This window comes from Haliotis cracherodii, unplaced genomic scaffold (genome assembly GCF_022045235.1).
Source record: "Haliotis cracherodii isolate W230 unplaced genomic scaffold, xgHalCrac1.p SCAF_2, whole genome shotgun sequence".
In the NCBI taxonomy this organism is placed as follows: Eukaryota; Metazoa; Mollusca; class Gastropoda; order Lepetellida; family Haliotidae; genus Haliotis; species Haliotis cracherodii.
The window spans coordinates 17,262,450-17,280,792 of NW_027266275.1; the positions used below are offsets into that span (position 1 = coordinate 17,262,450).

General features: G+C 40.6%; 2 protein-coding genes across 2 annotated transcripts; both read right to left on the reverse strand.

Annotated features, from left to right (window-relative positions):
- Positions 1-1,624: 1,624 nt before the first annotated feature.
- LOC139469437 (E3 ubiquitin-protein ligase PDZRN3-like) lies at positions 1,625-4,893 on the reverse strand. The gene is made up of 3 exons (XM_071251605.1): positions 4,484-4,893; positions 3,225-3,687; positions 1,625-1,675 (listed from the first exon to the last, which is right to left on the reverse strand). The coding sequence occupies exons 1-3, from the start codon at positions 4,891-4,893 to the stop codon at positions 1,625-1,627; spliced, it is 924 nt and encodes a 307-aa protein (XP_071107706.1).
- Positions 4,894-13,704: 8,811 nt separating this feature from the next.
- LOC139469906 (uncharacterized) lies at positions 13,705-18,343 on the reverse strand. Its single transcript, XM_071252251.1, has 2 exons — positions 17,375-18,343; positions 13,705-15,316 (listed from the first exon to the last, which is right to left on the reverse strand). Exons 1-2 carry the CDS (start codon positions 18,341-18,343, stop codon positions 13,718-13,720), a joined length of 2,568 nt encoding a protein of 855 aa, XP_071108352.1. The 3' UTR covers positions 13,705-13,717.

Consider the following 18,343-nt stretch of genomic DNA (forward strand, 5'->3'; position numbering starts at 1 on the left):
TTTCGATAAATGGAGTGACAGATTGAAATTTATCCATCTTTAAGAAATGTAATTAATTGTTTAAGGTGAAATAGTCTATTGCATCTGTCTTTCCAAGTAGGTGGAAGAATATTATAAATATACACCATTCAACGATTTCCATCGTATATCTCGGAATGTAAGAAAACATTGATACCAATAGTTCACAATTAGTATTACCTTATGGGGTCGCATTTGATTGTGATACTAAATATATACAAAACATGAAAAATAATGTTAAAATACGTGAGGTTTCAAAAGATTCTGTTGAGACATGATAAAACAGACATTGACCAAGAAAACCATAAGTGGCACTGCGAAAAATATATCACAGGTAACGCTATTTACATATTTACATGTACACTCGTACATATCTTTTTCAGCACAGTGGCATGGTTTGACTAAGGCATGTGTGACATTAATAATAATTTACAAAATAACTGATTAGATTTTATGCAGCTTTAATGATTAGCTACACCCCGACGCGAAACAGGCGTGTTTTTGTACCCAAGTGGAGAATCGAACCTGGATGCTAGGAGTGACAAGCGAATGTTTTAACCACTAGGCTACCCCGAAGCACACACGGACATTAAATAAAATACATTCTCATATATATAGACGTCGACATTACCTATATATTAAGATCCGTTTCATGCAAGCCAGATGCCATACATACATGTCAGTGGCTGTACAGTAGATGATATATGCAGCAGTGAGCATAACCGAGTGCGAAGGAAGCTGGTGTACGTGTTTCAAAGGAGGTGTTCGAGGACCACAGAGATAATATTTTCGTCATGTAATGTAATGTTTATGTCTCATACGAGACATATAATAGGAGGAGCAAACTGTGTGAAATAAGTCCCTTTGGATCATAATTTGGGATATATTTGTGGTCGTATGGTGATTCTTGCTGTAAAACTTGAGTGAGTGAGTTGGGTTTAACGCCGATTTTAACAGTATTCCAGTTATATCACGGCGTGTCAGTTTAATGAGGGAGGAAGCCCGAAGTGATGCAGGTCTCAGATGAAATCCACGAGCTAGGGTATGGTGCTGACCGGGATTCGAACCCACAATCATAGGTTTCTGGCGTGCCCAAGGGACGCAACTCTGCACAGCGAATCGCGGCGCCTCAGACGACTGGACCACCCGTGTCCCTGTAATACTTGAGGTAGGGATGGGGGGAGGAGTTTTTAATTCAGATCTACATCTACAACTCAACATATATATCCGTTTTTGAAATGCAATCGTAATAATCATTAGGCTAACCCACCACTCAGTTTACCACAATGAACACAGATATAACAGGTTATTCATGTAGCCAGTTCCATACGCTTAACAAAATGTATGTCTCCTCGAATATCTCCTTCCACATGGGCGCACATCGTATCACACAAGAAGCACACATACACATATACTTACAATCTGCGGATCAAATGAAAAAACAAAGGCTATTAGTTAGAAAAATAAGTTTTTTTATGAACATACAGAATAGAGACTGATGTGATCAAAATGTTAACCCCCAAGTCTTTTGGGGTAGAATTTGAAAAATGAATATTTTACGATTCTTCGGTGGAAAAGCAAATATTCTGTTTATTTCGTAGAGGTGTTATAAAGTCATGTTAAATATTAATGTAAGTAGAAAGAGTATACTTACTGGCTGTTGGCGTTACATGTAATAAAAATAAAGAGTTTAAAGCGATTACGTTTAACAACTGCACCAGGTTACAATAAAAACGACAAAAACACTTTCCATTTTCATATGAAATATGCTAAAAGGAGAGTCCATTTTTCGATGTTTCCGACTACTAGCATGTCATAAAGCATGTGTTTATGAATCACTATCCGATAGTGATGATACTAGGTGGTCAGGAACAGTTTAGCGTATCCTGTCCCACTAGTGGCACCCGTCAGTTTGACAAACACATGCAAAGGCAAGTTAATGTTTCACCTAAAAAAAACATAGGAACTTAGGGTACGAGTCAAAACAAAAAATTGCATCGGACATCATTTTCGTCACTGATGCGTCAAATTTGGAAATGTCCTCCACGTGTCTACCATAAAACAACAAACGCTTTGGGAAAAAAATGGTAAGTAAAACCATTATATCTCCTGATAATTATTTTAAATATAGCTATTGGTCTGGTAAATACACAATGTCAGTGACACTGCAGTGAATGGTTCAGAATCGTTAGGATAAAGACTTAAGTCGTTACACTTAAATCATAATATATACCATTCTACAGAGATACTCAGTGACGGTGACTGTCACTTTTACTTATTTAATTGATGAACTAATTTGTACTCAATACTTTTGCAATCACACACTTTTATAAATGCATTTATGACCTGGTCCACATCCAGATGATATGTATCTCATAGGACCAAACTAATATACTCATGCTCATAATTATAGTCACCCCTATGCCGACGCGCATATATCTATCTACGTGATGACAATAATTATGGGCATGAGATATAAGTAGTTGTAAACTTATATTATCATCCAAAACTGGCTCCCACAGGAGATATCGCTTGGGGGAGATCAAGCGATATCTACATTGTAGATATCGCTGCAGTTAAATTGCATCACAATGCTTTGCAGGCTATCGTGACGTCATTGTTACATGACGTCACAATCAAATGACATCACTAATGGCTCTGCTACTGAAGCTGTAAGCAGTACTTTTTACGCTTAAGACACTGCGTATTACTACCTACAAACTGAAAAGTTGGAAGAATGATGTTGGATGATAAATAAAATCTCACCCTCGTGTCTTTTGATATCAAACATATCAACACTCGTTGATAAAAGTGGAAAAACTTTTTTTGATATATACGATATCAAAAGACATGTGGTGATATTCTCTATTTATTAATATAAAACACGAACAAATAAGTGACTTGAGTAAAGTCATATTTTCAAAGTATAGAAATAGCAATCTTTCGTAAATTGAGTAAAACTTCGAAATACCAAGATCTAAGTTTACCAATAGGGATGAATCAATAAAATATTCACAAACATGACAAGTTATTATTCCTATTACAGGACGTTTTTACTGGAACTGGTAAAGGCGTCATCAATAAATTTCATGTTGTGATATAATTAAACACAACTCACAACTGATATTATTTTTTTACACTCACAGTGCATAAGCGGTGAGAGGATTAAAAGAAATTGTGAAGGTAGGTTTAGTAAAGACTCTCACCCCTGCGTGGTAGGTGCATGCCATGCTATGGTTGCCCGCTTCTCTGAATGGTTTCTTGCAATTCTTACACGTGAAGACATCCTGCCCTGCGTGTGACGGCCTAGGAGATTTGCCAAGACTAAGAACTAGAGACTGGTTCTCTGCAACTGAATCCTTTGACTGTGGAGAGCTGTCGGAGAACATGTCATCGCTGGTGTCGTCATTGTGTTTAGAACGTACACTGTCCAAGTAGCTTTGCTGCTTTGATCTGAAATGGCTCATGACCGCTTGTCGTTGATGTCGTTCAAGTTGAAAATGTTGACGTAGAACGTAGTCTCGGTGACGCCGGACCTCCAGGTTGGTTGATTTCGCTGCCCGCGCAACCTGTTGCCTCAGCTTCTTCTCCAGGCATCGCGTCTTGCTTTGGTGGGTGAAGAGGTCACAGTACTGAACTCGGAACCCACAAGCCTCGCAGTCCACAAATCTGCAGGAAGGGTAACTGTGGTTGAGATTTGTTCACTGAACTGAACAATTTAATGTCACACATTGGTGTGTATGTTTCTTTAAACCCATGATAAATATGCAATGTGTTCGAAGTTTTCACCCGGTGGGAATGGGTGGGCGGTGGTTTAGTAGTAGGGTAAGTGAGCACTATGGCTTTACGCCGCTTTTAGCAATAACCCAGCATTATATCTTTGGGTTAAGCAGTTCGGGGAGAACTAGGAGGCATGATGTTTGGCCCAAGAAAGTTCCATATTTCGTTGTGCAGAGTTATGTCTCTTCCAAGGTTTCGCTTGAAAGTTGGGTCGTGTTCCCAGGTTCGCCCTGTTTATGACCCTTGATCACACCCGTGGTTGATGGTTTCATCAAAATGGTGAACGTGTACATACTGAGCATCTTTGTTTATTCCTCCCACAAAAAGCTGACTTGCGGTATATTAGTTGAATTTCTAGTCAAAGCAGAGTTAAACCAATCTCACTCACTTACTAAAATGTATGTGCGTGATGTCCTAAAGAAAATTGTTACAACATTATAACAATATCATTTCGTTCAAATATATATACAGTAAACTACGGTCAAAACGAACACAAAGGGACCACTTATTTTAGTTCGTAATAACCGTAGCTCGTTATAAACATATATACATCATACATGCAACAAACGGCCGGGACTAAAAAATAAGTTCGTTATATCGTTCAGTTCGTTATAAGCGTGTTCGTTATAAACGTATTTTACTGTATTATCTGGACATATTGAATGCAATGGGTTCAAACACGTACCTGTGATAGCACTCCTCGGCATGAATACTCGCCTCGCACCTCTTCACAGTCTTACAACATCCAACGTTTTTGTAAGGACAAGAAACAGGAGCGTTAGGACACACATCAGCCACGTGGTCGGGAAGATCCGCTAGCTCGCAAACAATGCCACACCCATGGTTACACTTGATTCTCAACCTCAACAGCTTCAGTTTTAGCTCCACCGATACCTCCGAGGACTCTGCGTTGAGCTTGGTTGAGCATTCCGGACAGTATCGAGACGTCCTGGTCTTGCTGCGCCTCCAGATGCACGACTGACAGAAGATGTGATGACAGGAGTTTGACACGGGGTTCACGAACACTTGGCTGCAGATGCTGCAGATGAGGTTCGGGTCTATTGTGCCAACAAATAAAGTCAGATCGAGACCCATAACGCCCTCAGACGCTCTGTTCAGGGTGTTTGTGTTATTGGAGTGTTAAATCTCAGTCCAAGAATTGGGTGTATTGTCAGATGCTACAAATACCACAAATGCCGATTTCGAACCTTTCTGTTTGTCTCGGTATATGTTCAGAAGCAACCGACGTACGTACTTAATTTCAGTATCACTGCATTATATTACATTACGTATACGTACGGTTTGCTGATAGAACATTTCTGAAAATAAAATAATATGGATATGTCACAATTCTAAATTCAGTCAATTTATAAAATGACTCAGTAACAACGTAAATTACCCAAGAAAACGGGTTGATATGGGAGTCTTGGGTTGATATGGTCTAGGGTTGATATGACAGTCTCGGGTTGATATGGCAGTCTCGGGATCATGTGATAGTCTCGGGTTGATACGACAGTCTCGGGTTGATATGGGAGTTTAGGGTTGATATGGGAGTCTAGGGTTGATATGGGAGTCTTAGGTTGATATGGGAGTCTAGGGTTGATATGGGAGTCTTAGGTTGATATGGGAGTCTAGGGTTGATATGGGAGTCTAGGGTTGATATGGGAGTCTTAGGTTGATATGGGAGTCTAGGGTTGATATGGGAGTCTCAGGACAATGTGATAGTCTCGGGTTGATAGGGGAGTCTCGGGTTGATTTGACAGTCTCGGGTTGATATGGGAGTCTAGGGTTGATATAACAGTCTCAGGTTGATATGGGAGTCTAGGGTTGATATGGCAGTCTCGGGATCATGTGATAGTCTAGGGTTGATATGGGAGTCTCGGGTTGATATGACAGTGTCGGGTTGATATGGGAGTCTAGGGTTGATATGACAGTCTCAGGTTGATATGGGAGTCTAGGGTTGATATGGCAGTCTCGGGATCATGTGATAGTCTAGGGTTGATATGGGAGTCTCGGGTTGATATGGGAGTCTAGGGTTGATATAACAGTCTCAGGTTGATATGGGAGTCTCGGGTTGATATGGGAGTCTTGGGATCATGTGATAGTCTCGGGTTGATATGGGAGTCTCGGGTTGATATGGGAGTCTCGGGTCGATATGGGAGTCGTGGGTTGATATGGGAGTCTCGGGTTGATATGGGAGTCTCGGGTTGATATGGGAGTCTAGGGTTGATATGGGAGTCTAGGGTTGATATGACAGTCTCAGGTTGATATGGGAGTCTAGGGTTGATATGGCAGTCTCGGGATCATGTGATAGTCTAGGGTTGATTTGACAGTCTCGGGTTGATATGGGAGTCTAGGGTTGATATAACAGTCTCAGGTTGATATGGGAGTCTCGGGTTGATATGGGAGTCTCGGGTTGATATGGGAGTCTAGGGTTGATATGGGAGTCTCAGGACAATGTGATAGTCTAGGGTTGATATGGGAGTCTCGGGTTGATATGGGAGTCTCGGGTTGATATGGGAGTCTAGGGTTGATATGGGAGTCTCAGGACAATGTGATAGTCTAGGGTTGATATGGGAGTCTCGGGTTGATATGGGAGTCTCGGGTTGATTTGACAGTCTCGGGTTGATATGGGAGTCTCGGGTTGATATGGGAGTCTCGGGTCGATATGGGAATCTCGGGTTGATATGGGAGTCTTCAGTATGCTTTGGAGAGTGTCACACAGTTACCTTTAAATATAAGTACCTAGTTTGAGTTTAAAATGACCTAATCGTTGACTCGTTATTCACCAACCAAGGGAGAAAACCCTTTGTAGTGTAAACCCTGTTTTCAGGAAGGAGTGTACTACCGCTTCTTAAATCACGATTAGTTTGAATACGAAGCAAGATAAATAGCTTAGTTGCAATGTCAATGAAAGGGCTAGTATGTATTGCTGATACAGCGAACAGTGTGTGGGCTTTTGATGAAACACAGGCAGGTCACCATCAGATAACATGGGTCGTTGGATCATGCCAGTGACCTTGAACTGTACATAGATATTCGATTAGACTCCAACTGGTGGCCAGTCGTTATTAATGTGATCGTATCGGGTCTGTTTCACAAGGACATCTGTTACCAACGGGCCTTGCACGATTTCACTTCTATGGCCATACAACTGAAGCATATCTGTAGTAATTTCAAACACAATACAATCGCGAAACAAATATTGATTCATGAAATTGCACAAATGTAACATTTGTTGATGCTGTCCTCATAGTTAAAATACATTCGTGTTTTACCATAATGTGTTTTTAATACAATGCATAGTAGCATCCTTTTGTAATTCATTATTAGTTAAAATACATTCGTACTGTGATATTATGCGTTTCCTTGATATAGTGCATAACAACATTTTTCAGTCATTCATAGTTAGAATACACTCGTATTTTACCACTATTTGGTCTCTTACAGTGCTATTCTGTCCTTTCCTGCTTTTAAATCCATTTATGTTTCAGGTTCAATATGCCTTAACTTCAGGCAAGGGTGTACAGTATATGTAAAAGTAGTTTATCATCCAAAACTGGCTCCCACATGAGATATCGCTTCGGTGAGATCAAGCGATATCTACACTGTAGATATCGCTACAATGAAATTGCATCACAATGCTTTGCAGACCATTGTGAAGTCATTGGTTACCATGACGTCACAATCAAATGACATCACTGATGGCTTTACTACTAAAGCTATTAGCAGTACTTTTTACACTTTAGACACTGCTTATTACTGTCTACAAACTGAAAAAGAATGATGTTGGATGATAAATATAATCTCATCCTCGTGTCTATTGATATCAAATATATCAACACTCGTTGATAAAAGTGAAAAAAATCCTCGGCAAGCCTCGGAGTTTTCCCACTTTTATCAACTCGTGTTGATATATTTGATATCAAAAGACACTCGGGTGAGATTCTCTATATACATCTGGTGTTCTTACGTTTTAAATGATCCTTTTACCTACCTTGCGATCCGCCCTGTCCTCCCAACGTACAGTCTATACCTTACAGTTATGCAGAGAAATGCATTTCAAAGTGGTTCCCAATGATTTGTTCGTTCTACAAAACAATGTTCCTATCGCAGCGTGCAGTAATTTGTCAACCATAACAAACTTTGGAACAGATCTATCTCACTAAATCCGACACCCGCATTGAATCCGTTGACCAGTTGACCTTCTGTGGGGTATTATCTGAGCATGCATTTAAAATCTCGCGTGTGTATTTACTCGATACGGGGCAGAAAACAATACTCATGTCAACAGCTGGTGTATAAGAAAGAAATATATAATACCTACTGTCATAGCACTTGGTTCCGTTCCACTAGACCCTTCATTTGATAGGCTATGCCTGTTCACTATCTATCCTACCATATATCATGTTGGACATTTCGTGCAGTGGGTAAACTACATGCGGTGAATTCCTTTGCCTGTAGGCGCAACGCAAGCGGAATACATCAGTGTGTATCTATTGTATGCTGAGGATAATGTCACAATGACGTGAGGGAAAATTTACCAATACATATATTACTGAAGTAGAGTTTAATATGGTGTCGCATTTTTATTCAAAGTTGACATTGCAAGATAATATATTTTATATGTTTATTGCGTTGTGAAATGTATTCTCACTGGACTCGCCCGATGAAAATACTTACATGTGAAATTATTAATGCCATCTAATATTGTGGTAGGGTTGTGTCATTTTTATCATTATTAATTGATTTTTGACAAGTCAGATTGATTTATGCTAGTGTAACGTATGTTACATCCACTAACGCCAGTGGAACAAGACCTGATAATATTGTGCCGACTGCTATCAGTCTTAACGTTACACCTCCCCACCGCCTATGTGTAACATTGAACGTGGTGTTCAACAAAACAGATTGAAGATCGCCTCATAGCGTTTTGTCAGTGTCATGGCAGGAAACAGTAACATAGTGTACTTGAATAGCACAATGTTGGTATGGACAGGACATGCTGACCCTTTTTGCGAACTCCCTTTTATGCCCAATGGAATCTGCTTCGTCGGATAATCGAGACTGGTTCTTCTCTGGTGTTGGCGTCTTATGGCTATCTGGATGACTATCCCCTTAAAATATTGTAAGGGAATACAGCATTGTCTATGGCAGTCACATTCACAGAGCTATTAGTTGTTGCAGAGACCGATTCTGTATCTTAAACCTGTTCATTTTATGCCTTTTTATTTTCAACTATTGTTTATCACATTCCATTTACCTAAAACCGTTGTTTATCTCTCCAGGAGTTAAGTGAAAGCTATTCTTTATATTCAACCCGTTTATTTCAAACAATTACTTGTTAATTTCACTTCAGTCCCAACACAACCCTTGTACTTTTATTCTGTTCTTTGAGTCACCTGGACCTTGAAATAATTTGTTTACTGTAGGTTGTGATATTGTGTATACCCGGTATATTGTTATACACCATTCTTGTTCTGTAAACGCCAGTTCTCTCACACACGGACTTCAAGTGTTGTGTAATACAGTTTACTGTGCTCATTCAGTACTTATCATAACTAAAGTTATCTTACAAAATGGAACCAAATGCTAGTGTAAAATTTCAAACCACAGGGTTTCGCCTTCAAGTCTAATTTAGAAGCTCTACATAGAGCAATAGCTGTCGAACAGCGTTGTCAAGTAATTAGTGCATTGATCCTCTGTTGGTGTATCGAAAATCTTTGTGAAACTCACTTCTTCGATCTGTCGAGCGATAAGCTAGGTTTACTTAAACAATCTAGAGACCTACGGTTGACTATTCTTTGGCGAGATAGCTACAGGTTTGCTTAGCACGTACACACGCGATCTGGTCCCTGAGTGAAATCGACGTATGTCTGCTTCTCAAGTTGCAGTTTTATGGGGCGATTGCTAAGACAAGGCTCATATCCTTATTCTTTACATTAAAAAACCTAACTAACAGAGCTTAACTCATTACAGAGAACACCTGTTTCTGATAATGTTGATTCTTTCAACAAGTTCTGATTATAATATTCAATCAGATATGAAAGGTCGCTGACAGTAATAAAGTAATAAAGATTGTCAAATCAGTTTGCGATTCCTTTTCCATATATCGTATTCTCACACGTTACTGAGAGAGAGAGAGAGAGAGAGAGAGAGAGAGAGAGAGAGAGAGAGAGAGAGAGAGAGAGAGCGTCGCTCACCCTACAACAGTATTGTGTGTGGCAATTAAGTTATCTGTACCTAGCTTTTCATACCATCATTGAATAACTCATGATTCCGGCTGTATACGTGTATTTGATGTCAGCACAGTTTCAAGAAACTAATAGCTCAATTTTGTGGATAATCTCTCGTTTGAACTGCTGTAGATTGAGGACATTTTGTGTCGAGCTGTAGGAGCTTTGTCTGTGGAATGTAATTGGTTGACACCTGAAGAAATGTATAGCTTGGACCATGTACGGGTTCGGCAGACATATACACACATGCACACATAGACTCTCATGCACGGACACAGCCCTGTCTCCTACGTATTACTGCTGTCCCAAATATCCATGTGTCACTGAAAATGTTGGGGGGGGGGGGGGGGGGGGGGGGGTAATTTCTCAAATGTGTAGATCATTCCGAGTAACAGGTAATAATTGCGCCTGGATGTCCACACAAACAGTGTTTGGATAAGCATATGGACATTACAATACTGAATCCCCTCGTATTTCATACCACCGACGGATTCACTTAGACATGTCTTCCCTGTCTGCAAGCTAAGCCCCCCTGAGTTCAATGTTGACTGACGTGTTTGGGTTTCCCGGGACTGGAGCATCATGAGGTTGGTTGTGTGGCTTTTTGGTTGGTTGCGTGCTCAGCCTGTCGCGTGAGTGGAGTGAGTGAGTGAGAGTTGTTGGTTGGTCGGATGAGTGCGAGTGTGTGTATGTGTGCGAAAGGGACATCATTGGGGTTTAGCTTCACCTCTATAACTGGTGTGGACGATGTTCCCTCTACGCAGGGTGAATGAGTGTGTAAGTAAGTAAGTTGAGAAATACCAACGAGGTGCGAGGAATTAAGAGTTATCCGCCCTCGATATTTTTCGTATAATCGTGATGTCATCAATTTGTGAGGTCGTCAACAGCATTCAGATGCGCTAAATGCACATGCGCAAATATCAGAAAGTTATTACACCAGACACCAAAACAGTAACCCCATACGTGTCTTGGAGGGCCCTCTACACAAAGTGAGTGAGTGACTACGGTTTTATACTGTGGTCCCAAATGGGGAGTATCTGTTCTGCCACGATGCATGTATGCTATAATAGGCATTCCTGTAAAGACAATCCTGTGGTCGATCGCGGGAGCAACGACATACATGTACGTCTACGCGATATAAAGACACACGCCCAGCTGGAACACTGATATATATATGGTTTTCCTTAGTGGTCATCCATTGTTGGCAATTAACCACCAGTTACAAGAAATCGTCAACAACGGATTATCAAGAGAACGAAATGAAGTAAATAAGAACTTGTACAATAATTACCTTTATCACATGAGAGGCAGACAACGTATAACAAAATATATTTACGAGTATATGGAACACGAGCTGTTATATATGACATTTACGAGCAAATCCTTCTCTTTATCGGAGAGAGGTGATTATACTATTCAGTATTAAAAACAGTACTGTTCAAACATATGTCTTATCTAATCAACGTTTTCATTAACACATACATATACAATATTCACAAACATCACTATGAGATGTACAACTATGTCAAAGCAAATCCTGAAATTGTTACAAAATACATTCATGCATACATAAAATCAAATGGTACACAGGAATGTATGTTTAAACAATTCATTTTGCAAGACCATACTCTTGCTGGAGAAACAGTTGTAAGGTAAAATGGGATATTAATACAGGATATGTTAACCACATTTAAAATATATTCCATTAGTTTAATCATGGGGATTTCCTAATATACTGATATAAAATGCAAACACGAGAACATTTTATCCATTTACAATTCGTCTATACATACATGCAATGTATCAACTTACCCGCTTTACAAACGTCCCAACACGAAGCATGAATCCTAAAATGTCACCTTTTGCCTGACACTGACAACGATCCGCCCTTCACCGTCACCCATATTTATGTTCCTTGTGCGGGGAGCGTTAACACGACAATCAATCAAACCCTTATAATAACAGGGGGAAATCTGTGGGACACTCTCACCTAGCGACCCACCACGGCCCTATTGAAGCGTCCCTGGTTACCAACAGGGTGACAGTCAATAGTTTGGATAGTTTCTTTTCTTGTCTCCGTGACTTCTTACACACTTTGTTTATTGATTTAACGCCTCTTTTTAACGTCAGACATTCTCATTTTCCTATATCTTACAGATCATAGCTTGTTGTTGAAAGCTATAAACACAAAACGTACTCGTTTATGAGTATTCAGTAGCTTTAACTAAAGCTCACAATCACATTTTCACGACTGATCAACATTAAGTACGCGAACATATAGATATTTACAGATTTCACGCCAGATCTGTAAACTATAAATATCAACAGTAAATCCTATTTCTTAAGAATCGTGGTACGTATTTACATTTTGATTGATATTGTACTATCAGGGGACACTCAAACGATAAGGGATAGTCATTGGACACGTCAGGAGACAAGCCAGAGGGCAAAGCAGATGACAAGGCACTGGGCATTTCAGATGCTACTTCAGAGGACAAGGCACAATGCACTTAGGAATACAAGGTAGAGGACACCTCAAAAGACAGGGCAGGGACACCTCAAAAGACAAGGCAGAGATCACCTCAAAAGACAAGGTAGGAACACCTCAAAAGACAAGGCAGGGACACCTCATACGACAAGGCAGGGACACCTCAAAAGACAAGGCAGGGACACCTCAAACGACAAGGCAGGAACACCTCAAAAGACAAGGCAGAGACACCTCAAACGACAAGGCAGAGAACACCTCAAAAGACAAGGCAGAGGACACCTCAAAAGACAAGGCAGGGACACCTCATACGACAAGGCAGGGACACCTCAAAAGACAAGGCAGGGACACCTCAAACGACAAGGCAGAGACACCTCAAAAGACAAGGCAGAGGACACCTCAAAAGACAAGGCAGGGACACCTCATACGACAAGGCAGGGACACCTCAAAAGACAAGGCAGGGACATCTCATACGACAAGGCAGGAACACCTCAAAAGACAAGGCAGGGACACCTCATACGACAAGGCAGGGACACCTCAAAAGACAAGGCAGAGGACACCTCAAACGACAAGGCAGGGACACTGTTAATGTTGCAAATGCCATCTTTGACATAAAGGTACACAATTCTGTTGTAAAGTCAAAGTCGGGACCGAGTCCATGGCGCTATGTATTTGTATCTCGAATTCGAGATAAGCGATCAAATCAATATGAAGTTATATAGTGAGGCGATCGGGACCGGAGACTAGGTTCGATTTATCGGTACATTCGAGATAACGGGGTCCGCCTTTACACTCAAATGACTTACACCAAATAATACGACATAAGTAGACGATACCAATTCCTATTCAAAAGAAGCACTATAAATCAGCATCAGTTCGGACTAGTACAAGCTCACACACACACACACACACACACACACACACACACACACACACACACACACACACACACACACACACACACACACACACACACACACACACACACACACACACACACACACACAAACACACAAACACACACACACACGCATACATGCACGTCGCTATATAAGTGCATTAATCTTGGACGCGACGTTAAACCACATTTCACATGACCTCACCTTACCTCACCTTACCTCACCTCTAAACTATACAAACTAACTCTAATTAGTGGCGATACAAACATCTCAGTTCTCAGAGAATCTCCCCTCGTTATTCACAACTGAGTAGTCATCGTTTGATCAGAAGATTGACTGTTAGCAGTAGGTATGTATTTGTTCATTTTGCCTCTCCACAGTTGAAGAACCCTTTTGTTGGCAACATAGGAGATGAAGATGAAGATCCCTTGACCGGCGTTCAGGACGATGGAGATGAAGATGAGGACTTGCTGCTGGAGAACGTCACCGAGGATTGCCAGGATCCAAAAGATCCCTGTCAGTGTGGATAATTTAATGTAGATGTGAACCTGACTCTTCTCAGCCCCAATACTTGCGCTCATTTTATTGATCTTGGCCATCGTCCACACACTGACGCTGAAGAAAATGATGTTCAAGAGGAGGACGACACCTAGTGGAGCCACGAAAGCAACACCGACAAGAAGTGACGTATTCAGGTAGCACGTGGTTACACCATAGCCGATATGGTTTCCTGAAGAAACGCCGAGATTTGAAAATATGGTAATGAGAACAATGATCAGAGACAATCCATTGGCATAGAGGGAGTATTTCAGAAGACGACTTTGGGTACCCATCGGTTTTCCAGCATCGACTACGAAGACATGGAACATGTGATAGGAACAGACGTTCATCCACAATATAACTGTGAGCCACAAGTAATGTATGAGAACTCCAATTATTTTGCAAGCAGTTTCATCTCGGATGGCAACATCCTTAAACAGAAGCAGCAACTGAGCCAAGAAGAGAAACCCCACCAGACACATCGTATTCTTCGTGGGCAGGGTGAGAAGGGAAGGGAATGTGCAGTAGGTGATGAAGGTCAAGGCCAAACAGATCATAGACAAAATGGAGAAGACTAGAGTTAAAATATGTTCAGCCAGTTTGACTGGATCTTGGTAGTTTGAATACAACTCTTTCATCGTGTCCACGCATATAATTATATTTTGTTCGTCCATTTTAATGAATTTGTCGAACTGTATTGTTATACCCACATACTGAAGAGTGATAGACGCATCAGTGTTCCAGTTAAATTCATTCACGGAGAGGTACACATACGAACAAAGTGGCAAAACAGAAGGATAGTAAACATAATCTTCGGGCGTTTCAACATACTCCAACGGAAGGCTGTCAAACATCTCGGCTTTCTGTGGATTAGTGTAGGGAGGATGCATCTTGTATAACTGTCTCTTTGAATAAGTATAAAAATCATCCTTAGACGGCGTGAACTGAAACTCCGAACCATTATACTCCATCGACCAATTATCCTCCAATAACGCCACTATAGTTTCTTCAAATGTATCCCGACAACAGGTTTTGTTTGTCCTGAACGTCAATGTCAGTCCAAAGGATGGCACATTGACAAATCTGGCACTATTGGCAATGTCAGTGTGCACAGGCTTTTCAACAGAAAACATATAATAGGTCATATTGTACTCCTCTGCAACTGATGGTATGTTATGGACAACCAATGACTCTATGAAATTCCAGTCCTGCAGTCTGGTGTCATATGTGTTTTTTTCAGTTGGCCAAAAGTGGAGTGCCAACTGGTACTCAACTCTGGACAATCCGACAGCTGTTAATTGACATTTTTCACCCTTGAGATGGTACCCCGAGCGACAGTACATGGAACGGCACTCGTTCTGAAAAAGTCAAGACAAAACACAATGTTTAGAATATTATCGATTTCTTCAACAGTTAATCCATAGGCTTCAAATATTAGACATAGGTTAGTGTGAAATACAAAAGCACTGTAAATTGCGTATGTGAAACACCACCACATAATTTCAGTCCTTAAGGTGAATAATATAATATTATTCTAATTCCAACTTTGCCACTGACTATGATTGATAATCAGGAGTAAAATTACTAAAACGAACTCGATTACAAAGAAATATCATTGTTTCCTACCTTCAGTGACTTCTGTAACATTATTCTGTAACTACCAGCTGAGGGTTATAACTCGCATATTTCAAAGAGTAATGCTTCTGTCCACACAAAGTCCTTTGAATAATTGGAATAATATCAATTCTATGGCCTCAACAAACCAGTAGCCTTTGGAGAGTTACATAGCAGAATGTTAGCAGTGATGCATAATTTCAACAAAGAACCAACGATGATAGGAGCCCGTGTGGCTCACAGAATAAGAAAAGTTTATTAATGAGCGATATGTCGAAACGAATGTGAAGTAGACTGCAACACTGGCATGTTCATCTGGCATGTTCACACTGTATGTATGTATACGTTAAGTTAAAATGTGTAAAAATTGCTGATGATTTGAGAGAACGTTTCAATGTGCAAATCTGTGACTCAAGCTAATTTTCATTGTAGATCAGTACAGTACAAACACATGTTAAAAAGTAGTCCTAGTGCACGGACTTGTCCATAGGTAGATTAGGCATACTACGATCTCTTGAAAGTTTGAAACACTAGCCCTTTTCGCTCATATTGCTCGTACTTATGTTTTAGACCATGCAAGAAGTCCACAACTTGAAAGGATTGAAAGGATAAAGGGTAACCGTCCACCATTTTACTTTGAAATTTTGAAATTTCCACCTTTGCCCAGCCACCACAGCACTCATCGTGATCTTATAACCACCATTATTGATACCATATACATAGCTGTAAGATATACAAGCTACTGCAAGGTCATACCAACTCCTGGATGTGGTCATACTACCAATCGTAATCAAATCATACCAGCACCTAGATATGGCCACACTGCTCATCGAGACCCAGTCACAGCAGGGCCAAGATAATGTGATACCACTACCTTTGTTGTAAGTTGTATTACTCATCATGACCCAGTCATATCAGCACCTACACATGGTGATACCACTACCTTTGTTGTAAGTTGTATTATTCATCATGACCCAGTCATATCAGCACCTAGATATGGTGATACCACTACCTTTGTTGTAAGTTGTATTACTCATCGTGACCCAGTCATATCAGCACCTAGACATGGTGATACCACTACCTTTGTTGTAAGTTGTATTACTCATCGTGACCCAGTCATATCAGCACCTAGATAATGTGATACCACTACCTTTGTTGTAAGTTGTATTACCCATCGTGACCCAGTCATATCAGCACCTAGATAATGTGATACCACTACCTTCGTTGTAAGTTGTATTACTCATCGTGACCCAGTCATATCAGCACCTAGATATGGTGATACCACTACCTTTGTTGTAAGTGGTATTACTCATCGTGACCCAGTCATATCAGCACCTAGACATGGTGATACCACTACCTTTGTTGTAAGTTGTATTACTCATCGTGACCCAGTCATATCAGCACCTAGATAATGTGATACCACTACCTTCGTTGTAAGTTGTATTACTCATCGTGACCCAGTCATATCAGCACCTAGATATGGTGATACCACTACCTTTGTTGTAAGTTGTATTACTCATCGTGACCCAGTCATATCAGCACCTAGACATGGTGATACCACTACCTTTGTTGTAAGTTGTATTACTCATCGTGACCCAGTCATATCAGCACCTAGATAATCTGATACCACTACCTTTGTTGTAAGTTGTATTACTCATCGTGACCCAGTCATATCAGCACCTAGATATGGTGATACCACTACCTTTGTTGTAAGTTGTATTACTCATCGTGACCCAGTCATATCAGCACCTAGATAATGTCATGCCTCTACATTGCTTGTATGTGATAATTATATATTTTACCTTGACCCAGTCATGCCACTCTTTTGCCTTACACTTTCGCCGATCACAGTTTGTACAAACAAGTGTGCTTATAGAAACAAAAGTTTCTAAGCTTCTGCAGCTTACAATATCTGGTGACAGTCCATTGCACATATAACAGAAGATATTCTTGAACAAGTACGTTCCCCCAGCAACTGGGTAATAGATTCCAACCCTACATTGTTCCTCGGTTATGTCAGAGAAAGAACCATCCCATGACCCGGTCTTGTTGCACGAGTCTATGTACTGTTGATCAGCGAAATCAGTGTCACACGGTCTTGGTAGTATATCAGATGGAGGATGAATAGAAGCTATGCAATCTGTTGAGCTGTCATTGCCGTTTGAATGAGATGAGTTTCTCTTCTTGTGACATACATTTTCCTTTACCCATCTGATGGTAATGTTATCGTCATGACATCTGGCGATTCCTTCATTCAAGTACGTGATATTTGTTGTAATCGAAGTCACTGGAGTGAGGTCGTCTGCTGATATCTGAGAAGCAGACGGCATTTCGAGGTTGGACTCTTCCGGACATGTGGTTATTATGTAGTATCCAGTATGGGGACCAGTGAAGACATATTTTTTATTTGTTCCACTGACACAAACATGCCTGTTTTCCCTTTCCATCGTCACATTCAACCTTTCGTCTGGACAACAGTCGCCATATTCATTACAGTCAGCATCACAACGACATGTTTTGCAGATTGGATTGGCTGACGGGCACCCACGGTCAATGACCTTTGTGACTGTTGTACCGTTGCAGAATACATTGCAGTGGAGAATGGACATGCCTGTAGTCGTATTAAGAACTCCGTTCAAGGACACATCTTTCACAGAGGTCAATAGGTCGTTGAGGTAGAACCCAAACACGTCGTCAGATGAGTCATTGCTTGTCATTTGGGTGTTTATGAAGACAAAATTACACAAGGCGATGTAGAAATGAAACTTCAT

What these genes read in the sequence shown, in the direction of transcription:
- LOC139469437 (XM_071251605.1), bottom strand. Translation starts at nt 4,893, where the DNA reads ATGGGTCTCGATCTGACTTTATTTGTTGGCACAATAGACCCGAACCTC. An exon ending in GCCGAGGAGTGCTATCACAG is followed by an intron (nt 3,688 to 4,483) that starts GTACGTGTTTGA and finishes CCCTTCCTGCAG; the next exon opens with ATTTGTGGACTGCGAGGCTT. An exon ending in CATGCACCTACCACGCAGGG is followed by an intron (nt 1,676 to 3,224) that starts GTGAGAGTCTTT and finishes TAACGCCAACAG; the next exon opens with CCAGTAAGTATACTCTTTCT.
- LOC139469906 (XM_071252251.1), bottom strand. Translation starts at nt 18,343, where the DNA reads ATGAAGTTTCATTTCTACATCGCCTTGTGTAATTTTGTCTTCATAAAC. An exon ending in AGTGGCATGACTGGGTCAAG is followed by an intron (nt 15,317 to 17,374) that starts GTAAAATATATA and finishes TGACTTTTTCAG; the next exon opens with AACGAGTGCCGTTCCATGTA.